At 38.5% G+C, this 24773-nt stretch overlaps 1 protein-coding gene and 1 pseudogene across 2 annotated transcripts in view; both read right to left on the reverse strand.

Moving 5' to 3' along the window:
- Positions 1-4103: 4103 nt before the first annotated feature.
- Positions 4104-24773, reverse strand: part of Nipal2 (NIPA like domain containing 2) — a 77398-nt gene continuing 56728 nt past the window's right edge. The window contains exons 6-11 of one of the 2 annotated variants that reach the window (XM_076835810.2): positions 23898-23994; positions 16624-16759; positions 14683-14771; positions 8582-8645; positions 7377-7471; positions 4104-6043 (exon numbers count right to left, since the gene is read on the reverse strand). In XM_076835810.2, the coding sequence (XP_076691925.1) occupies positions 5931-6043; positions 7377-7471; positions 8582-8645; positions 14683-14771; positions 16624-16759; positions 23898-23994 (594 nt within the window). In that variant the 3' untranslated portion in view covers positions 4104-5930. The remainder of the gene's footprint in view (positions 6044-7376; positions 7472-8581; positions 8646-14682; positions 14772-16623; positions 16760-23897; positions 23995-24773) is intronic. The other variant, XM_076835812.2, reaches the window with a different exon arrangement.
- LOC143638095 (U6 spliceosomal RNA) lies at positions 5205-5295 on the reverse strand (annotated as a pseudogene).

Genomic DNA, 24773 nt, shown 5'->3' on the forward strand with positions numbered 1-24773 from the left:
CAGCTGCTATTTGCCAGCTGAATGATACCAGTCATGTCACCTAACCCCTCTTGCTAGGTCCAGGACACCGTAAGGAGTCTAGATCACAAGATTTAAGGAGTTACTCACTCTTATCTCCTGAAAGTAAGATTTTCACGAACTTCTTCAAATGTTGTGCCTCAGATGCCTCTCTTGACTATCTTTTTTTTTTTTTTTGGAGGTGGGGAGTGGGGACCAGGATTGAACTCAGAGGCACTCAACCACTGACCACATCCCAGCCCTATTTTACTTAGAGATAGGATCTCACTGAGTTGCTTAGCACCTTGCTGTTGCTGAAGCTAGCTTTGAACTCATGATCCTCCTGCCTTAGCCTCCTGAACCACAGGTGTGCACCACCATGCCCAGCTCTCTTGACTTACTCTAATCTAGTCCTTGCTCTGCCTCTTGTCTTAGTTTTCATGTAAAGTGGAGACAAGGACCTCCCTGACAGAGAAATTATAAGGATTAAATGAATAACTCAAGTAAAAGACCAAGCACAGAGCCTGCCCACAGCAATGATGTGGTAAACAGTAGCCATTACTTCTCTGACTAGATGGTAAGCTCCTGAGAAGCTGGTCTTCATGTTTAAAATATTTTATATTCCTAATAACCATAAATTTGGAAGCAACCAAGGTGACCTTTGGTAGATGGATGGATCAATAAACTGTAGCACATCTGGACAATGGAATATTATTCAGCACTAAAGAGAAATGAACTAGCAAGCTGTGAAAAGACATGGGAAGGGAGTGAAGTGCACTTCACTGAATGAAAGAAGGCAGACTAAAAAGATTGTACATGTATGATTCCAACAATACGACAAAACGTCAGAGACAGCGAAAAGATCCAGGATTGGGAGGGGAAGGAATGAATATGCAGGACACAAGGGAGTACTATAATGATGGACACATGTCACTGTACATTGTCCAAACTTCGAGAATGTACATCAGCAAGAGTGAACCCTAATGTAGAGACTCTCATGAGTGAAAGTGATATGTCAATGTAGGTCCATCAATTGTAACAAATATATCACTCTGATGGGGCTTGTTGGTCATGGGGGAGACTATGCAAGTGTGGGAACAGGAAATCTCTGTACCTTCTGCTCAATTTTGCAGAAGCAAAACTAAAATGGTTCTAAAAACAAACACAAAAAACCTAAACACATTAAAAACAGTAAGTAATCAATTATGTCTGAGACTGTTATGAATTTATGAATATTTGCTAAGTGTGAGGCATCTGGTCATTGGGTGAATAGTCCACAATCCAAGGAAATAGCCTAAGCTTGGAGTCCATGGATCAAGAGCTCTGGAGCTGATTCATCTCCTTGTTCATGCATATGTTTAGAAGGTTTAGGTGAGGCGCTTTGGACAAAGGGAGTAGAGCCCAAACCTCAGAAAATTTCTGAGGTTGGTTTTCAAATTAGAACCATGAGGGAAAAGGCTCTGGAAGCGAGCTGCATGCGTGCTGGAAGGACTGGCTCATGTCTGGCTAGCAGCAGCTCAAATGTGCAAAGTGGCTTTGGTCCACGCGAACTGGTCCCATCAGGAACGGACTGGCTCCTTCGGTCTCACTTGCCAGCTCCCTGGGAAGATTCTTTCCTGGAACACCAAGACTATCTTGCATCTTGCCTGGGACTCTGTGAAACTCTCAGCAATGCCTGGCCCAGCTGGGTGTACCCTGAAACACCACATTTGATACTGGGATTGATATTCCTCTTTTACATTGTGGTTGGGACTCATTAACTCTCAATAAGGATCCACACTGAAGGAGCTGCCTCCCTTTCTAGCAAAAAATGTCTCATAAGTTGGGCCACAGCTCCTGTAACTGATTTGTTCTCCTGGCATGGGGACAGCATGTTGTGTGGTACCCTGAGGCTGGTGAGAAAGGGGACAGACTCAAGAATTCCTGGGTGGGAAGGGCTCTTCCTTGCATTCACCACAATTGCTAAAATACTATGTTTAATAGCCCGAGACTGGTCTATATTTGCATGGAAACCATGTATGTGTGGAATTTTATTTTATTTTTTTACTTCAAGATGGCCATAATAAGAGCCAGACCATTGTTGATGAGTCTAACGATTAGAAGCAGCCTCGAAATTCCTCACACAATCATGTTGGGTTCAATTTTGAGATCTTGTTCTAATAGTTGAAAATGTGTGGTGTTTATCTAGCAACCTCACTAAAGAACTCATATTCACTGGTGCCAAACACGTGCGTTAGGTTTGCAGCTGCCCCCATCAAGGATTGGCTCAGTAACCAGCCAAAGTAACGGAGTTTACGTAAAGCAGTTTGGAAGGGTATTGGAAGGTTCATTTTAGTAACTGCTATATTTATGTCCATCATATCACTATTAAATTGGCAGGCGTGAGGCAGCCTTCAGAATGGCTGAATGTGTACCGTCACCATTCCTGGATGCACTGTGCTCGGGAACAAGGAGTGCAAAGAAGACTCTTGGCTTTAGGAACTTGGCTCAACATTTCTATCCATTTGAGTCATGGCCACAACGGCACCTGCTTCCTTTGGAGCCAGACTTACACATTACCACCATTACTCTTTAATAGCACTAAAATTGCACTCATTTGTGAAATCTGTCTCTTCTCTTTTCTGCCACAGAATGGAATCTCCAGGGCTCTGTGTGAGTGTGTGTGTGTGTGTGTGTACATTCTGAGCTGCTGCCTGAGAAATTTTTTCTTGCATTAGTTTTCAAGGGATTCTGGTAAAGAACGTCTTATAGCAATCAGAAAAACCAACATTTAAACTGAAAAACAATCAGATGGTAAAGATCTCTGCTTTAGTTTACTACATAAAAGGTAATGTACAAACATATCAACTTGGGGTGTGGGATTGGAGAGGCTCTTCCAGTATAATGAGTGGTGTTTGCAAAATAATCACTGCCTTCCAAAGTGAGAAACTTGAACTCCAAGAATAAACTCGTACTCTCATTTATTTATTAAATGAGAAAAAAAGACCCTAATGTAACTATCAAGACACTCCCATAATTTCTGATTTATCATGAACAATGAAATGTTATTTTTAAAAATCTTCGATGTCCAAGAAATAGAAAAAACTTGCAGAGCAAGGATAGAGGAGTCTAGATCAAGGGTTGGCAAACTATAGCCCAGGGATTGGTGTAGTTTTATAAATCAAGTTCTACTGGAGCACAGCCATGCTCATTTGTTTACATATTGTCTGCGGATGCTTTTGTGCTACAATGGCAGAGTTGAGTATTTGGGATAGACATCGTATGGACAACGCAGACCCCAAAATATTTACTCTCTGAGTTTTTACTGAAAAAGTTTGCCAATCACTGGTCTAGACAAATAGTCAGATGAGCCATATGTTGGCTGAAGGTCCCCAACTTACATGCCAAGGGAGGACTAGATTGGTTTTGTTTGTTGTCGTGCACTAGTACTTTTAAAAATCCCACAAATCAGTACACTAAAACTCCTACTATTCACCTTACTTTGGGGCACCAATATGGAAAATAAAATTAGATCTGAGGTATTTTCTATGTAATCTGGATTTCTAAAGCATTGCTGGATTATATAAGTCAATGTCATTTCTTAGTACTTTTAATAGTGTTGGTGGCCCGTAAATACTGGTGCTGTGCTTGTGTCTGCAAAACTACACAAGATTCAAAACTGTGCACTCTAGCTATAAATGGAGTCCTACTTCAAGTAAAACTCTTCAGTCTAATTGTTTCCCAATCCTAAACAATTTCAAGATTCATCAGAAAGCCGTAGTTTACGGCCCCAGACACACTTCTCAGCTGTGCCTCCCAGTGTCAACATGCCGGGCCCATTCAGCACAACGTGCTGTAAATTAGACAACTGCTGACTCTGAACCATGGAACACTTTCCACAATGGCAAAAACTGTTACCAGGAGTTCAGAGGCCAGACACACATGGGCTCTGGGCTATTTTTTGTACACTGCTGATAGATTTGCATCTCTCTTCTTTGTGGCTAATTTTGGCCAGTCTGGTTAACAGTATGGGTTAGCATAGAAATTTTCTGGAATTATTCACACAAATCTGTTTTTAGAATAAGGAAATTATGTTTAATTTTACATTCTTTTAATCCATTTGTATATTTTAGCAGACCTTTATTTATAATAAAAAGCTTCAGAATAAAGAAAAAGATTATAGGTTAGGTCAGCAAAGTGGCAAATGCCTGTAATCCAGTGGCTCGGGAGGCTAAGGCAGGAGGATCGCAAGTTCAAAGCCAGACTCAACAAAAGTGAGGCACTAAGCAACTCAGTGAGACTCTGATCTCTAAATGAAATATAAAATAGTGGCTCAGTGGTTGTGTCCCCGAGTTCAATCCCTGGTACCTCCTCATCCCATAAATGAGTATAGGTTAGGATGAAGAATAAAACTAAAAGCAGTTAAGATTGCAATCTCATTAGCTCTGAGTTGAACTCCTACACTAGTGAGAGACCATCAGCTGGAACAATATCAGACTCGACAGGTCAGGAATGATCTGAAGGTTTTGAAATATCATTAGGGATAGGGCTTCATTATTTGATTACAATTAAGTCTTCCTCTTTTCTTCTCATTTAAACGTTAGGTAGATTATAAACAACAGATATTACTATGGATTCTACCTGCGAACTATCTTAGTAGACCTGGCATTAATAGCAGCAGAAAAGCCATTAAGGGCACAGGAGCACTACTGGGCAGATTTAACTAGCTGAAATCCAGCCAGACACAATGGCTTGGGAGGTTAAGCCAGGAGGATCACAAGTTCGAGGCCAGCCTCAGCAATTTAGGAAGGCCCTAAGCAATTTAGTGATTGTTTACTAAGCAAAATATAAAATAAAAAGGGCTGGGGATGTGGCTCAGTGGTAAATTGCACCTGGGTTAAATCCCTTTCCCAAAAGGCTGAAAGCCAGGTCTCCCGTCATAACCTTCCTAGAAGAATCCACTAGGTTTGAGACAATGACTTGAGGAAGAAATGGAGTATAGTGCAAATATCACTATGAATCCAAATGTGAGTTTTGAGACTTGTGTTGAAAGTTAAAACGTAAACCCACCTGATAAATCATAAAATCTGTAACAGTTAAAGGCACAGAATACAGTTTTTCTTCAGTTTCAATTCAAGTATAATAGGACCATATGGCTAAAGAAAATACCATCATTCTACATTTTTATTAAAAATAAACAACCATTAGTCCTAATTCACTTCCCCCCCTTAACATTTCATAGATTCACTTGTCATCCTTGCCCAGGGGCCATGCTCTGTACTGTTCCAATTTTAGAATATGTGTTGTGGAAATGAGCACAGTCCTATTTTTTAAAATTTTTTCTTTTAGGCTTAAAAAAGTCCACCATACCAGTCTTTGAATTCTGGTATGGTACCTCTGCAGAATGCCACTTATAAATTCTCATTTTACAGAGGCCCTTTCTTTTCAAAGGAGGATTTTAAGTGTTAGTGTTCAGAAAAGATGAGTTGCCTTTCTAATTCAGGAATGAAAAGGGGAGCTCTGTATGGGAGGCTCATAAAAGGCACCCTAGAACTTTCTTTCAGGACTGAGGTGGCCGGGCTAAGGGGTCTTTTGAAGCCAAGCAATAGCCTACAAGCCACGTGGGAGAAGCGACCTATGCCTCCTATGACCGGATTGCGAAGGCACATTTTTGTGTGACATTCCTGCTTGAGCAGTCAGGCCCCAATTAAGATCTAGCTGGTTAGATGATCACTAGGGAGAGTTCCAGGGTGTGGGGAACACTTCGAATCACATTCCATGAGAACATTAGACTGTCAAAGCGTAGGAAGGCTCTGATTGTCCACAGTGGGGAAGGACTGAAACGAATGTGAGCACATGTCAGCATGAAATAGCTGCTGACACAAATTGAACATGTGCAATTTTTTAAAAAGGTGGTATCGAATAACAGGCCAACAGCCATCCCTCTCGGCACTTTAGACCTCTTTCTTCTCTCCACTTTGGCTCTTTGTTGAGTCACTTCCATCAGGCAAGGTTCCATAGGATAAGCCATTTGAATCTGGTTGTATTTTGTCCAACATTTGTTTCCCTGTAGAGATAATAATCATAGAAAAAAATCTTTTGAGCCTTACTGAAGAAAAAAAAATCCTAATAATTTCTCTTTGGTCTAGGACACATTTTATTCCCCTTTATTTATTTATTTTTAAAAGTACTATGTGGTCACCCTCTAAACAGAAAAGATAACCGTCAAGGAAGAAAGGCCCAAGGAATTCCATGTCACTTGGTGTGTGGTCATGCACTGTCCATGTGAGAGAGCTGTCTCCCGACCCCATGCTGGGCATGGAAATCGGTTGGCCAGTCAGGAGATTCATGTGAAGCACTCACTCATCTCCAAACCTTTCTCCCCAGGGCTTTGTCCTCTTTTCCATGTCTAGTCTAAAGCATATGACAACACAGAAAAACAGACTTTAATGGAGCCTTCAAAAGCTGCTCCTATATATGGGGCTTTATGAAGTGGAAAACAGAATTAAAAATAATGGTGTGGACAAATGTGGACAATCAGAGCCTTCCTACGCTTTGACAGTCTAATGTTTTCATGGAATGCAATTTGAAGTGTTCCCCACACCCTGGGTTTGGTTCCCAAACAAGTTGTCTCTAATGCATACCCTTGCCACAGATGCCTATTATTGCACAGAATGCTTTTTGGCTGATAAGAGGGCTCACACAGAAAAAAGAACACAGAATTCATTGCCCAGGGCCATGATTTCTCAGTCTTAGGGATGGGGCTTTAGTGGGTTTTGCCTAAAGATATGGTATGAACTGAATGGTGGAGGAGGCTCTGAGAATCTATTTCCTACCTGGAAACGAGAGAAGCAAGCTAGGGAGAGGTCACCCCAAATCCCTAGCAAAGTGGTGGATGTGAGGGAAGAAGAACTGGAAAGAGGATGCATGTTAACCCAATCTAGATGCATGAGGGGACAAGGGGGAGAAGTCCTTTTGTTCTGGAGGCTGTGACGATATCACTTTTGGCACATGGTTCACAGGCCACCTCAGTCTCCCCTAGGAGTGATGTTCTTTAGCAGCCTAACCTTCAGTCCTTATATGTATCTCCAAAGCCTCTCCAAGTAGCAGGGATCTGCTGTTGGTAGCCATTCCCCACATGTTTCCCCTATCTTTTTACACTGTAAGGAAAAAAAAAAAATCCCTAAATCCCCAGATCTATGCAAAACTGACATTCCATAAATTATTATTAACATTTACACTGAAAACATCACCTTTGCTTCATCATTAAGTGTACATTTTTGAGGGTAAGAATTATGTTTTATATTAACTTCATGCCACCAAATAATGCCAACAATTGTTAACTTATAAGGATTAAAAGCTTCTATTATAAACGAGAGAATATATTTATATACTGTTACCAGGAATATCTCCAAAATCAATATAGGACTGTTGCAGATGTTCCTTTTCTTGATTTCTTGTGACCAAAAACACACCAAGAAATGACAGAAAGCACCTGTAAGAAAAAATATTAATAAAGAACACAGCAACACTGAAACAGCTCATGGTATTAAATAACTGAGCTTCATATCCTACATGATGACATAAATTCCATCAGTTTTGTTTATCCTGCTTCTCATGGTAAGCTGCCTAGAAGTTGTCTTAATTGTTGGAGCCAATAATATTTGTACCCAGAACCAAGACTTGGGCAGCTTCCAATAAATCTCTGCCCCAGGTTTTTACCATCTGGAGGCTAATTCAGTTGCTAAGCCCTTTGGGTAGACACTAGGTCTCGTTTTCTATCCATGCATGCCCAGACCCATTACTGGCATGCAAACACAAGTGCAAAAACAATTTATTCCTTAATTTTCTAAGAAATCTCGTTGTCCTTGGCTATAAGAGTAGTCATAGTTTCCAGACCCCAGAAGTTTGGCCTCGCCCAAATGTCTTATGAAATTGAATTTTCAAGATAGATGGTTTCCTATGCTGAAAATAGTTTAGGCTCAAGTTTGCATAACAATGGTCATGCTGAATACCAGATCAAGAAGCAGGAAGCACTAATGGAATGCCACTTGAAGCCAATGGAAGCTTCTATAGTTGGCTGTATCTTGTCAAGGTTCTGCTCTGTATGCCAGCAAGGCTAGTAATGTGTCCCTCAAATTTCTAGGAAGCATGGAGCTGGCCACTCTAACACAAGAGAGGAATGGATCGACCTGATGCTCCTAGGTCCAAATCTAAGGATCTGCTCCAGTCTTGGTCTTTTATTCCAGGTGATCCTAGAAGCATCCTCTAAATGAGATCTAATCTCGGGGTTCCCAAGGACGAGGTAGGTCTGGTACAGTAGTAAAAGGTGGAGTAACTACAAAGGCCAGTGAGTTTATCTCAACTTTGGCTGGCACTAAAAATCACCAATGCTTTAGGACCCTCAGGGAGATACCTAAATCAAAAGCCAAAGACACTGAGCCCTGTGAAAGGTGTTAAGTTGAAAAATATGTTTCTTTTAGGAGTGCAGGAAACTGGTGTTTCTTACATTATTTTCCAATTTTCTATACTTCAGGTTCAATGCCAAAAATCCTATTAAAAGTAATAGAATTTCACATACCTTACTTCTGAGACATTTACTCACCCAAAAAGATATATAAATACAGTAAGAAAAGCGGCACCACGGAATTCCTGGTAAAATACGATACCTATATAGGAATAGAATACAGAATTAATTTTAGGGTAGGAGTATTTACAATAGTTACACATTATTTCTAGAATTATGTAAATATATCTAAATATGGCTATCCTTAAAATGCACATTCAGTAGTTTATTTTAAAAAAAACATTTGCATGCCACACTTACATTTAAAATTATTCCAAAGGAACAGAGACTTGTAGATTTTATGTAATATGATTATAATTATTATAAAATCAACACAATTGACAAAAGGTTTTTTTTTTTTTTTTTTTTTTTTGGTACTGGGGACTGGACCAAGGGGTGCTTTACCACTGAGCTGTATCTTCTGTCCTTTTTATTTTATTTTGAGACAAGTTCTTGCTAAGCTGCTGAGTTTCTGAGGCTGGCTTTAAATTTGTGATCTTTCTGCCTCAGACTCTCAAGTTGCTGGGATTACAGATGCACCCCACTGTGCCTGGCTTGACATAACTTTTGCAAGCCAGGCACAGAATTACCCAGTCCAAGAATTTCTCACCAGAATATATAAGAGAACAAAATTCTAGTGACCCTATCCTACCTACGATTTTAGATCAGGGTCAGCACCTGGCCTGAGAGTCTGGGTGAACCATGGGGTCACTGATATGACAGGCCCACCTCAGGCCAGCAGCTGTAGCCCCTCTGTCACCCTTGGCTATGCCCTGTGGTCTGCCAGCCTGGTCACATGCCCATACAGGTACAGGAAAACACTGGCCACTGGGGTGTTGCCCCTTCTCCATTTTCCTCTGCTAACTGCTCTCATGTCCTCCTTCTGGCCTCCCTTCCTAGGCGATGGCAAGCAAGCATATAGGATTTATTTTGAGGAACTTTTCTTCTCTCCCTGTTGGTCTCAATGATTTCTTGTTAGTTTAAGGTCCTAAAACCTTTGTAGGGTTTTGTTAAACAAGATATCCTTAATGTATGAAGCACCTGGAATCAGAGTTTTTGTGTCGGGAGCTAGCTTTGTTAGCCAGTCAATGAGTACTTACCAAGTGTCTCCTGTGCACTGCTGTTGGGGGTGATGGAGACCCCACTGTGAACAAGAGGAGTCCTGCTCACAGGAGACAAAGCTTTCTCAGCCTCAACCTTATCTCCTTACTCTGAGAATGGACTTCTTACAGGAAGAAGCCACATCCAGTTCTAATGAGTATTCTAAACTAATGCACCATAATATTCATTTCTGAGGACAGTTTAAGTTGTTTCTAATTGCTTGTTCTTTAGTAAATAAGCAATGAACTTCTTTTACACATTTCCCCCAGTGTTCTATGATTTTTTTTGTCATTAGAATTGGTTTCTAGAAATGGAATTTCTGTTTCAAAGAGTACAAACACATTTTATTTTATTTTTTATTTTTTAAAATATTTATTTATTTTTTTTAGATGGACACAATATCTTTATTTATTTTTATGTGGTGCTGAGGATAGAACTCAGTGCCTCACGCATGCCAGGCCAGCGGGCTACCACTTGAGCCACATCCCCAGCCCCACACATTGTATTTTAAAAAATTACAACAAAGTAAAGCTGGTGCCGTGGTGTACACCTGTAATCCCAGCATCTTAGGAAGCTGAGACAGGAGGATCAAGAGTTCAAAGCCAGCCTCTGCAAAAGTGAGACACAAAGTGTCTTAGTGACTCAGTGAGACTCTGTCTCTAAATAAAATATGAAATAGGGCTGGGGATGTGGCTCAGTGGTCAAGTGCCCCTGAGTTCAATCCCTGGTTCCAAAGGAAAAAAAAAAAAGTAAGCCAGGTATAGTGGCACATGTATGTAATCCCAGCTATTTGGGAGGTTGCCATGAGAGGATTGTGAGTTCAAGAACAGACAAGGCAACACAGTAAGACTCCATCTCAAACAAAAAATTGTAGTAAAATGTAAATAATATAAAATTTACCACCTTAATCATTTTTAAATGTATGGATCAGCAGTGTTAAGCATATTCACATTGTTGCACAGCCAATTTCTAGAACTTTCCCTCTTGAAATTGAAATCCTATACCCATTAAACAACTCCCCATTTCCTTTTCCCCCCAGTCCCTGGCAACTACCATTCTATCTTCTGTTTCTAGGAATTTGACTATTTTTAGATACCTCAGATAAGTGGAATAGTATTTTTCTTTTTGTGACTTACTTCACATAGAACAACATCCTCAAGATTTATTTGTGGTTTGATGTGTATCAAAATCTCCTCTAGTCAAAGGCTGAATAGTATTCCATTGTATATATATGCCAAATTTTGTTTATCTACTCATCTGTCAATGAGAACTTGGGCCATCTCTACCTTTTGGCTATTCTGAATACTGCTGCTATGAACATAGATATTACAAATTTCTTTAAGACCTTGCTTTCAATTCTTCTGGGTATGTGCCCACAAGTGGAATTGATGACTATATGGTAATTCAATTTTAAATATTTTTGAGGAACTTGCCATACTATTTTCTATAACAGATGCACCATTTTATATTCTACCAAGGATGCACAAGAGTTCTAATTTTTCCATATCCTGTCCAACGCTTGTTATTTTCTGTTTTTAATAGCAGCTATTCTAATGGATGTGAAATGATATCTGATTGTGGTTTTGATTTGCATTTCCTTGATGATTAGTGATGTTGAACATATTTTCAGCAATGCCTGTTGATCATTTTATGTTTTCTTCGCAGAAACATCTATTTAAACAATCCTTTGTGCATTTCAAAATCAGGTCTTTTTTTTTTTTTTTTTTTTTTTTGTCATGGCCAGGGATGGTGGCACAATCCTGTAGTCCCAGCAACTCGGGAGACTGAGGCAGAAGGATTGAAAGTTCAAGGTCAGCCTAGGCAACTTAGTGAGACCCTGACTCAAAATTAAAATAAAATATTAGAAAGGGCTGGGGTTTGTAGCTCAATGTAAAGTGTCCCTGGGTTCAATCCCCAGTTAAAAAAAAAAAAAAAAAAAAAGAACATTTTCATCATTCCCAAGAGAAACTCAGCACCCCATTAGCAGTTATTCCCCTTTACCACTACAACAGCCACCACCACCAGCCCTGGGCAACCACTAATTTACTTTGTGAGAATTTTCCTATTCTGGACATTTCACATAAATGGAATCTTTACTAATATGTACTCTTGTCTGGCTTCTTTAACTTATGATACTGTTTTAGGAGGCCGTCTGTGCTGTCGCATGTCTTGGCCTTACATTCCTTTTTACGGCCCAGTGATATCCATTGCATTCAGAGAACACATTGTGCTCATCTGTTCATATGTTTGGGTTGTTTTTACTTTTTGACTATTATGAATAAAGCTTCTCAGACCTTGGTATAAAATATTTTTGGTGGATGTTATGTTTCCATTTTTCTTGTTACAGATATAGAAGTAGAATTGTTACATTACATGGTGATTTTTTTTTTATGTTTTTGATTTTTGGTACTGGGGATTGAACCCAGGGGCACTTGACCACTGAGCTACATCTCCAGCACTTTTTTATTTTTTATTTTGAGTCAGGGTCTCTCCAAGTTGCTTAGGGCCCTGCTAAGTTGCTGAGGCTGGCTTTGAACTTGCTATCCTCCTGCCCCAGCCTCCCAAGCTACTGGGACTACAGGTGTGCGCCACCGTGCCCAACTAGGTTACATGGTAATTTTATGTCTATCATTTTTTAATTTGTTCTTTTTAGGTACACATGACAGTAGAATGTATTTTGACATATCATACATACATGGAATATAACCTCCCATTCTTGTGGTTGTACATGATGTGGAGTTACACTGGTTGTATATGCATATAGAACATAGGAAAGTTAGGTCTGATATTTTACTGTCTTTCCATTCCTATCCCCTACCTTCGCTCCCTTCCCACCATTCTCCCCTGCCCAATTCAGTGAACCTCCACTCCCCCTGCCCCCTCCCCCCACCTATTGTGAATCAGTATCCTTTGTTTTTTGGGGGGATTGGCTTATTTCACTTAGCATGATAGCCTCCAGCTCCACCCATTTACTGGCAAATGCCATAATTTCATTTTTCTTTATGGCTGAATAATATTCCATCATGTATATGTATCACATTTTCTTTATCCATTCATCTATTAAAGGGCACCGAGTTTCCATAGCTTAGCTATTGTGAATTGAGTTGCTATGAACATTAAAATCAGGTCATTTGTGTTTTTATTTTGAGTTGTAGAATTGTAGAGTATAAAACATGTGTAAGGCCTTGATAGAAACTATGGACCTGAGTTCTAGGGAGCTGGGACCATCTACCCAACCTCAGGAGGGTGCCTCTGATAGTGTAGCCTCATCGGCACTGGCTATTGAAATAAAACAAACAAGCAAAAGTTGACTAATTTAGGAGGCAAATATTTAACTTTAAGCTATGCCCTGTGACAGAGGCAGAGAGAAGTTAGTTGAGAAGCTTCACTTCCATTCTACCTGTAACATAAGAAGAACTGTCAACGCTCCCAAAGTCCCAGCCTCCCGGACTCACCAATTACTCCACGTGTTGAGTATTGAGACCCAGCCCTGCTGCCCTCCTAGAAGATCTTCAGCCAGGGAACTGCATTCTTTACCCATCTTTCTGCATATTTATGTTAATTATTAGGCTGGATATCATGTCTATAACTCTTTTGCGTCTAATTTTTACTTTCCAGTAATTCTAGGACATAACAATATACAATCTTTTCTCACTATCTTTTATCAGGAAGTGCAAAATACTGAAAAAAAATTTAGATGTCTTGGGATATAATTTTTCTTTAAATAAAAAGTTCAATTTTGGGAAACAGAAAATACATTATTACTTTAAAAAGAAAGAAAAAAACCCTGTCTAATGGCAGTCACATTTATTGGCCATGAGATAAGAACAAAGATGTACCAATTCAGAAGCAGGTAATCCCCAATTACTTCCAAAATACAAAATTTTAGAGAAATAAACTCCTAGGATGGGAAGGTGGTAAATAAGCCAAGGAACTAGGGCATATCAGTATTAAATTTAGAAGGGACCTATTTGAATCTACTGTATTTTAGTTTGGACCAAGTTTTAAATTTGTGCTTTTGAACACTATTGTGTCTGTAATGTTAAAAAAAAAAAAACTTCTTCACCAAAATATAAAAAGTGTAAAAGAAGAAATATGGAGGCTGGAACACTGAAGGCAGTAATTTCCATGCTTATCTGTCTCTCCTTACCTGGAATGCTAAATTGGTTTTGCGACTCCACTCTCTGATCAAGCTGGTGAGGGGCATATAGGGAAGAGTTGATGAAATTGAGGAAGTCTGGCCCAGAGACAAGACTCAAGAGGGCTTTTGGTTGCTTTGGTTATCTGCAGAGCTAGTAAGGGGAAGACTCCCAGGAACAGAACAAAGATGACTGTCTTGAATTTTCAATAAAACTGATTTCAGAGGCTGGGGTTGTGGCTCAGTGGCAGAGCACTTGCCTCGCGCATGTGAGGAACTGGGTTCGATCCTCAGCACCACTTAAAAAAATAAATAAACAAAATAAAGATATTATGTCCATGTATAACTAAAAAAATAATAAAAATAAACTGATTTCAGGTCTAGTATAAGAAAACACTTTTTTTGGGGGGGGAGGGGATGCGGGTACCAGAGATTGAACTCAGGGGCGCTGGACCACTGAGCATATCCCAGCCCTATTTTGTATTTTATTTAGGGACAGGGTCTCACTGAGTTGCTTAGCATCTCACTTTTGCTGAGGCTGGCTTTGAACTCATGATCCTCCTGCGTCACCCTCCTGAGCCACTGGGATTACAGGTGTGTGTCACTGTGCCCGGCAACACTTTCTAATAATTAGAACTCTCTGAATAAGAGCTGTCTCAGGTGACAAAGAGCTGTCTCAGGTGACAAAGAGCATTGGGTAGCATTCACAGCCTGTAGAATAGCCCATCCTGGAGGATGTCATGGAGGAAATTCAGACACTGGGTGCAGGCTGGGGGCGGGGGACATGGGTTCCTTAGTTTCCTATAACTTAACCATTTCTTGATCTCTTATTTACCCTGAAAGAAACTTCACTTATGCAGGTGGGGGTGGAATCACCTATGTGGGGAAAGCCAAAGCTCACCTGCGATGATGGCGCTGGTTGTAAAGAAAACATGGTTAACAGGCACCACTGCTGTCGTGTTGTAGAGCTTCGTGGCTTGATTCAGGAACCTAGAGCAGAAGGTACTTACTAGAGCTTGGGCTTAGAGAAGCTTAGCAATAAGTTAACAATAACTTCAAGAAATGCATGTTCTGTAGCCACAACTACAAAGGGAAAGGAAGTGCAGGGAAAGGGCATTTCCAATCAGCAGTCATAGCTTATGTGCATCTGATGTATGAGATCAGATGTCAGGTTTTATGGTCTGTTTAAACCAACAACAGTAACAATGAAAAGCAATTAATCATATTCTGAGGCCACAGAAGTTTGAGTTGGAAGCGATTCAAGCTGCTGGACCAGTATCATACTGGGGCTGATTCATTAGGATAGACCCTTGAATCTGTTAAATATCATATCTGGGGAATAGTATAGCTATCCATTGACATGCCACGTGCCAAGAAAGAAGATGGAGAAGTAAAAGAATGTTTAATGTTTCAAAAACAATGCTCAGTGCTCCAGCTGCAGAGCACATGTGGGAGCTCAGCTTCTCACTCTGGCCACCAACAGGAATTCAGGTTCCCGCTCTGTGCTGTGCTGCCCTGCCGAGGACTAGACTTTTCTAAAGCAGTGAATTGCATAGATATCACCTGGATACCTTAAAAAAGCACTAATGCTTAGGTCCTACTCTAGGGCAACTACAAAACACAACACAACACAGCAAAAAACCTTTGTGGGTAGAGCCGAGGTGTGTGTGTACACATACCTGTATAGAGGGCCATATAACTGCAGGAATATGTATGTGTGTACACGTGCGAGCATATTCACCTATATGTCCAAACACAGCAACTCGTTTAACCACAGTTCTACAGTGCGACAGGCACAGGGACTGAAGCAAGGGCAACAGGATGAAGTTTACCTTCCACGGTGTGTGCTTTGTAAGTCACCGAAGCTAAGGACAATGATACTAATCACTATATCCCAAAAGATACTGTAGCAGTACTGATTAATTCAGAAGAAAAAGAGAAGAAACAAAATGGCAAGATATGATATTACAAACATACTCAGTCTTGTAAGGAAATGATAAAACAGTGCGTGTGCTGGGCTTCTCCAGCAACCCTCCAGAGGCCTTTGCACTGGGCTAGCCCTTAACAGGGAGACTTCACAGAAAGCATCAGTCGTGTTCTGAGCTCTGATTTCCTGGCTGGCACTGGGTGGTCGTTTGGTGTAGCATTGGGGATGAATAGAAAACTCTCTGGCCAACTCAAGAGGGCCTAGCAGGCAAAGGCATAAGCACTACGTGAAACAGAGAGGGAGTGATTAGAGCATAGGGAGGTGGGGGCAGAGAAAAGCAGAAATTAAAAATGTTCCATGTCACCACTATTAGGACCCAAGAGAAACATAAAACAATCACTCTGCAATCTCATGGGTGCAAAGAAAATTCTGGCCAAAGATGCAGAATTCTGGGGAAAGGATTTTCCTCCCGGCCAAACGTCTGGTTTTGTCCATCTCTGGGCAATTAATGAGCATGAGCTAAGAAATGAAGGTGAAGGGTTCACGTATTTCCTATATTTAGAATGAAATCCTGGACGTGGACCTGCCCCTTTGATTTATTGCTAATGACAACCTGTGTACGATGGATATTAATTACAAGCAGAAGAGCATCAGGAAAGCATCAAAGCGCACTTAGCTGGATTATGACCATATTTTAGAAAGCACAAGACATGAAGGCGATACTCAGTAAAAACTTCTTATTGTATGCGAAGGACAAAGCAAGGCATGTTGGCTGCGGATAAGCTGCAGGTCCTTTACCCTTAGAAATCCACTGCAGCTCATCTTAATTATCATCTGAAGCCAATGAAGATTAACGCTTGGAGAAGGAAGCACAGGAATGTTGAAAGATTAGTGAGTATGTAGAAGCTAACTTACTTGACTTGGAAAATACAAGAGGCTACCATGATGATACACATGATATAGAAGATGGGATAAGTTAGTTGCGTTTTATTCGTCACAGAAAAAGTGATCATGCCTGAGACGGCTTTCACTGAAATGACAGTCAATGAGGCTGGAAAAGAAAACAAAAACACAAATAAAGTACATATTTGAGCCAGAATTACAGATACGTATCTTGAGTTTCTGTGGTGGAGTAGCATGTGTGGCAATTGTGCTTGAAGAGTGAAAAACCGTTGTGAAAGGTGCAGGGGAAGAAGTGACCCTCCTCAAGCAGCCCCCTTTGTTCCTCAGGCTGTGCTGGAATTTAAATTTGTTTAAATCAGCTAAAGATTTGTGGACAGGGTGCTTTTATCTTCGGAACAAGATGCTTATTTTTCAGTGCTGTTGAAAGGGTTCTGCAGAGATTATAATCACTAGTAGATGGGAAGGGAAAGAACAGGGATGGGGGAGGTGAGAGAGTTCAGACTGTCCATCTGACATTTGTGGGAAAATATCTATCAAACTATGGGAAAAACTTAAAGCCAAATAGATGTGACGACAAGGAAGTGGAAAGCGACACATTCCTCGTTTCCTGAAACTTGTCTGAAGTATACGTGTGAGTCTTTTTGTTAGGACATGCCTAGAGGTTACATTAAAAATGGTTTTCGACAAAGACAATAATTGGAAGCAGGACAGGAGCTGAGGTGTCATTTCTCAGAGTGAACCTTAAATCTAAGACTTACATAAACAACATCATGTATTTTCTGTGCTAAACAGGGACCCATCCTTACGTAACCAAATTTTTCATAGGTTCAACAAGCTAATTAAGAAAAATGACCAGGTCCTATCACTGTGAAAGCAATAAGCATTTTCTCCCCACACTTCTGTAGGAGGACCCTAGTGCTTTCTTTCTGTCTCAGGTTCCCTGAAGTTACTGTTGCAAAAATTCCTTGGTTTAGCTGAAATCTATAGAAAGTTCAAAATTAATTTTTAGATGAAATCAAAAGTCAAAGGCAAGTGAAGGAGAAATACTCCCTTTGTTGCTGTTGAGCTACCTGGTCACAATACAGCTGAGTTTCTTCCTTTTAGCTTTTGGAATGGTATTACTTCTTCATATATATATAAAATATGTTTAAAATAGTAGGTGAAGGCCAACCAAGAAGAGCCTCCCATAATTTTCTTTTCCAAAATCTGAAAATGTACTTTAACTTGAAGGACTCTAGGGTACACTCCAAATTAGGTATTTTCTTCCAGTTAGAAGTCCTAATAAGCAGAGGAGACTAGGTAATAAATTCTAAAAACAAACCCCCCAACCAGAACAAAGAGGCCCTTAAAAAACAGTCCCCTCTCCATCTTCAGATGTCTTTTGACGGGTCTTCTTACGTATTTCAGATGTCATATCTGACTGATTATGACTATGGTCATGTCTGAGCTAATCTAGGAATATCTATAGAGATCCCTATGTCACTTGATGGCTTAAGTTTGTAGGTCAGCTCTTCAGGGACCTTGATTTCCTCCTAAAATAGTTTGCCTGGAATTGGGGCACCAATATATATGGCTATAGTCCTGTGGTCTGAATAGCCAGGTCTCCCAAAGGGATAATTAATGGAGGAGTTGAGCACACTGTTCCATTAGCTTCGGAACCTCAGGATTGCAAAGAACTTAAAGGTCATCTAACTTAACCACCATCTGATTTTGAATTATACTTGAACACAAAACAAAAGCAAAACTAGAATTATTTATTAAACTGCTAAATAAACTATCTTTCTATAACCCTTATATTTTCAAACACCAACAGATTAATCACTATTGTAACTGCAAGCTGTTTCTAAGCTGATGTCAGGTACTTTGAAGTTTTTTTGGCAGGGGACTGATGAGGATGGGTAGAAATGAAAAATTGTAATGCAATTTTGAAACATGCAATTCTAATGTTATATACACATATAAATAGAAAGTGCTTATGTATGCACAGAAAATGGCTAAAAAAAACCCCTACATTAAGATACTGTCAGTTGTTATCTATAGCACTGGGAATATCTGTAAAAGTGTACATGTTCATTTTTAAAAAACTGGGAAATGCAGAAAAGCCTGGAAAGAAAAATTAAAATCATCTGTAACCTCAATACTTGCTCCCAAATCATTTTTAACATTCAGGTTCATCATAATTTTTTCTATTCATAAGTATGAATGTATTATAACATGTAAATCATATGGCATACACTACTTAGAACCTATTTTCCATTAAGATTAAATATTTTCTATGTCATAAAGTATTCTTCTAAAGACTGACTTTTATTTGCTATAAAGAATGCCTTTGTATGAATGTATAATTTATTTTGACAATTCCCTATTTTTGGATATTTGAATTGAATCCCTTTTATTTTACTATTACAATGAGGCTACAGTGAATATTTTTGAACATAAATCTATCACTCTGCCTATTTCCTTTGGAAAATCACCTGAAGGGAATTACTGTGTTGACAGTAAGATAGTGAGGAAGCTTCTAAAAAATCCTAATAAACTGCCTGGCAGAGAACATCAGGCATACTGTTATACTGTGCCCCATAACACAATTGTTAATATTTTTCTTTATATCTTTCTCTATTTTCTTAATTTTCAACAATAAATATATATTCCTTTCATTATTCTCACGGCACCATTTTCCTCCAACATAAAGGCTGGCTCCACCTTTGACATTTGGCCCTTTCAATGTTCCTCATCCCATTCCACGGACTTCCTAGATGGCCAGACCCTAGATCAGTGTCTCCTTCTTAGATTCATCAATATTCCATTTGTTTATTTTGCTCTGACAACAAGAATATGCTATGGATAGAGCAGGACTTCCCAGCCTTCCCAGCCTCCTGCCCTGCCAGAAGAACTGTGTAAGAGGCTTTGGATTCCTCTAAAAAAGGAGACCACAGACTGCAATAGAGCTTCCAACACCCAAACGAACCCACAAACCCTCTTGTGAAGGCAGAACATGTCTTTTCTTTATCGCCTCCTCACTGTATTTCTCCGGCCTAACTGAGATTTTGTCGACATTTTTAAATTACTGAGAAAGTACATTTCAATTGTCCTCATCACAAGATACAGTAAGAATCGAGGTGATGGATATGTTAACTAATTATTCCACATTGTAGTCAAATCATAACAGCACTTTATATCCCATAAATTCATACAATTATAAGTTTTCAATTTACAATTCAACAAATATATGAATATACATGTACATATATTCGTGTATAAAAGAGAGAAAGGAACTCACTTTAGAAGCCAGATTTCTTTCTTCCTGATTGTTCTATTTCTTTTTCAAATTCCATTTTCATCTGTCACTCAATAAATATTACAGCAACAATAAAGAAAACACCCTACATGTGCTTTCCTTTCCCTCATTCCCAGGTTTTGCCTTGTGTGTGCTTTCACTCACACTGCAGGTGGGTACAACGTCGTGGGCTACTTCTTCCATTTTATATGACACTAGACATGTTTTCTTCAAGGTAACCACATGGCTTTCATAATCGTTTTTCCTTGTAAAGTCATTAATGCCCACTGTGAAATACTCAAGCAGCAAGAGGAGCACAGTGAAGAGTAGATACCTTGTTTTCTCATTTCTTATAGTAATGAGGACCCTCTGATATACAGCATTAAGTTTTTTAAAAATTAGGAATGGATAAGTTTAACATGACTTTTCAGCACCTATTGAGATAATTACGCATTTCCCAGGTTTACTGTGACATCATTGAAATATAAAATTGATAAATTTAAGGTGTACAGTGCTCTATATATGATGTACTCTACATATCTAGTGAAATGATTATTACAATTAAGTTGGTAAAGCCATCTATTGCCTTATACAGTTACCATTTTTTTTGTGTGTATGTGGTAAGAACATTTAATATATACACTCAGCAAAATTCAAATACACAATACAGTATTGATAACCACAGCACCATGTCATATATCAAATCCCCAGAACACATTTTTCCTATGACTGAAAGTTTGTACCATCTGACCAACATCTCAATATTTCCCTTTTGACTCATAAACATGATAAACTATAGTAATGGATTTTTTAAAGAATCAGACTTTTTAGTTAATAATTCAAACACTTATTGTGTGCTCACTGGGTTTAGTTCTAGGTAGAGTATATGTAGTATAAAGAAAAGACATGTTCTATCTTCATAAACTTAATCTAGCAAGAAAGGTAAGCTCAAAGATGATGCATTAAACACATATATAGAATGTAAATACAAGTTGCTGTGTTAAAAAAAGAAGCAGTTTCATTAAGATCACTTGGTCATGAAGTATGATTTGCTCTGGATTCCACTTGCTAATATATTTCACTTGGGATTTTTCCATCAATAGTTGGCAGTGAAATTAGTTCAGAGTGTTCTATATTTGTATTATCTTCTTCAGATTTGGGATCCGTATTTATCTGATTATAATTTAAAAAGGGAAGGCTTTCTTCTAATGTCCGCAAATAGTTCCAGTAACATCAGAATAATCTGTTCCTTAAAGATTTGAACCTTTGGAACTGTCTAGACCTGGTTCTTTTTTAGAATGTGACTTTTTAACAACCCCTGTGTTTCTTTCATAGTTATTTTCCTTAAAAAAATACAGTTTATTTACGTTTTGTATGTTAAAATGAGTAATTTAAGTTTTATTAAGTATATATGTGTGTACATCTCTCTTTCCATTCATCTCTCATTTCTATTTTTGAGTATCTGTGATTTTTTTTTCTTGTTGTCTTTTAAGAACTTGTTCTGGGGTGTATTTTTCAACTCATTGCTTTTCTGTTTTCTATTTCATCCATTTTGGTCTTTATCAATTGTTCCCTTCTGCCTTCCTTAGCTTTATTTCAGTGTTTTTTTCTAACTTCTTGAGCTGAATGCTTTGATTTACATCAAAAGCAATTAATTTCCTCTGAATACAGCATTAGTCATTAACTACAGTTTAAATATTAAGTGTTTGCATAGTAATTTAAAAAGTATGTGCTACAATTAAATCTTGCCTTGCCCAGCTGCAGTTTAAGAGTACTTTTTTTGATATTTATTTTTTAGTTGTAGTTATACACAATACCTTTATTTTATTTATTTTCTTACGTGGTGCTGAGGATTGAAACCAGGACCTTGCACATGCTAGGCAAGGGCTCTACCGCTGAGCCACAACCCCAGCCCTAAGAGTACTTTTAACATTTCCAGGTGGGAAGGTTTTACTGGTTTTTATTTTTGTTATTATTTTCTGTTTTTATTTTACTGTGACATGAGAATGTGGTCTGTATTCTTTCAACTTCCTGGAATTGATCAAGGATTATTTTGTGTGTGGCCAATTACATAATCAACTTTTGTAAATGATACACAGGCAGTGGAAAGAAGCCATATTCTCTATTTCCAGGATTTGGAGTTCAATATTAGAGATTCTAAAATGACTTTAAGACCATGAGCTAAGTCTCTTCTCCCCTTATATTTCTATTTATACATTTTTGTATCTTTCTGCAGATTTTCCTTAGGATATTATGTATGATGTTCTTTGAACTGATTGATTACCCCCATTTGTCACATTTAATGATTTCCATCTTGATTTTATATATATATTTATCTATATTTTTTATTTATATATATATTTTATTTATATATATATATATATATATTATTTATTTATTTTTATGTAGAGCTGAGGATTGAACCCAGTGCCTCATGCGTGCTTTGCACTGAGCCACAATCCCAGCCCTTGATTTTAACTTAGTAGTATCTTAATCCCTTTCTTCTGTTTTCAACCTGAGTTACCTTGTTTTAGATAAAATTGATGTACACAGCCAAAATATTTAACAACCAATAAGACCAATGGGAAAAGGTGGGGGTTTGAGGCCCCCTGCATTAATGTTTAGTGGCTAGTCATGGCAGGGGTAGGGTTGGAGGAAGAGAGATCAGTGAAGGAAGCACCCTAGAGGCCTGATTGGTAGCTATTTCAATAACTCTCAAAGAGATGTACCCAGGCAAATGGCTGAATCCAATTTCAGAATCTTTTTCAATATCCATTTGAGAGTTTCTCTGAAGTTCAATTTGAGAATCTTTCTTTTTTAACTATGTAAACTTATGCCATTTACATTTATGCTCATAATTGATAATTTTCTAATTTTATGTCCTATTTAAAATTTACTTTATTTTCAATATTTTCCTATACAATATACATTTTATTTTTGTTATTTGCTTTTGTTTTCCCTACCTGGTAATTTGGAAAGAAATAAATATAAAGTTCCCTTGATCAATACCATACTTGAATTCGTTTCTAAAAGTAACTATCTTAAACACAAATCCTCCAATAGAAAGGAAAAAAACTAGTTGATGAGATAGAAAAAAGAAAACCCCAGTGCCTAATTTACATGGGGCTATAGCTTGTCCAATGGTATAAGTATAATCTACAGTCATAGAAAACAATACATAACATATGGATCATCTTATTGGTAAAGAAGAGGATAATAAAGGGTTATAAATAAAATTTTGAAAAGGGGGGCTAGGGTTGAGGCTCAGCGGTAGAGCGCTCGCCTAGTATGTGTGCGCCCTGGGTTCAATCCTCAGCACCACATAAAAATAAATAAAGGTATTGTGTCCAAATACAACTAAAAAAATAAATGTTTAAAAAAATTTTTGAAAAGGGAATTTCCCAAATGTTTAGCAATATCTCCTTGTGTTGGTATATATGAGTGTGTGGGGTGGGGGGAAGAGGGAGAAAGGAGGGACAATATATGAAAATATAGTGGGTCATCTAAGTATCAGATTTCAAATCCTATAAGAAGTCTCTGGTAAAAGAAGTAAAAGGGTTGGCAAACAATGAATAAAAGAAATATGGTATTTAACAAAATCATACTGCTTATGTTTATGCTTCATTTTAGCCACATTTTAAAGTTTTTAAAAATATGTAAACAGGACAGATCTTGTTAACTTAAAGTTTAAATTAAGTTTATTAGTCTATTTTAAAAATCTTTTTCAATTATTTGCTTCAAAACAATTTGCAAATTTTTATAAAGTGCATAAAATTACCAAGGAGTAAAAGTCCGTAAGTGTATTTTGTCAAGAATTAAATATGTCCCAATTGAGTATAATGGGCATGCAAAGTATAATCTGAATACTTTAGACTCAACTTCCTCTTATAGGTCAGAGTTGAAAAATAGAAACAGTCAGAAAGAAATAGAATGCTCAAGTATTTCCTTCAAACTTCATTAATGACTTAACATGGATTAATTAGAATAAGAACACAATATATTCCCTTACCTAAAAGTGCCACCAGAGTAAGCAGAATCACCATATGCGTCATTCCTTTTCTTTTAAGGAAATATAGGAGAATGCAGAAAATTAATATTTCTAAAATCTAGAAATGAAAAAAAAACAAGAGTAAGTTATTCTATGCAAAATCTTCACAATGCCATACTTCTTTCCTTTTTTAAAAATTTTTTTTTTTAAATTTTCTTTCTCTTTTTGATTTCCCAACAGTTTCCATGAGCACTGAGGGTGACTGAAGTTCCCAAGGACAATAATAAACCTAGAACACTATAGGGAGCTCAGCCATCCAGATCCAGAGCTTTCACATGGCCAATCCACCAGTGACACCCAAACCTAGCTCCCTAGGCCTCACCTTGCTGAGACTACGAGGCGTGTCCACGGTGTGTTTAGTAGATACACCACATGGACACAGGCAATACTTAAATCTTGATTTCCCTGCTTTCCAACTTGTTCCTCCAGGGCCTTTGCCCATATATTCAATGACCTCACCATAATTTCTGCTGTACAAGCCCAAAACTCCTTCCTCTGTCATCCTTTACCTTCTGCCATGTTCTCCCTGGACTACTGTCATAATCTTCTAACTTGTCTCTGATCTTACTCTTGCTTCTCAACAAGCCAGCCATTTGGCAGCCAGAAGATTCATTTACACATACAATTGGGATAATGAAATATTTAATTTGCAGAGGAGAATATGTATGATATACACTTTGGGTATATGTAGCAATATGTCAAGAATTCACGTGCTTCTGCCCAACCTAAGAAACAGAACCTACCGATACTCTGGAAGTCTCTCTGGCGCCCCAGGAACCGCTGCACTGCACTTTGCATTTACCCTTCGCTTTCTTTCTTGTTTACCACATTTTTTAC

This window comes from Callospermophilus lateralis, chromosome 16, assembly GCF_048772815.1.
Source record: "Callospermophilus lateralis isolate mCalLat2 chromosome 16, mCalLat2.hap1, whole genome shotgun sequence".
Lineage (NCBI taxonomy): Eukaryota > Metazoa > Chordata > Mammalia > Rodentia > Sciuridae > Callospermophilus > Callospermophilus lateralis.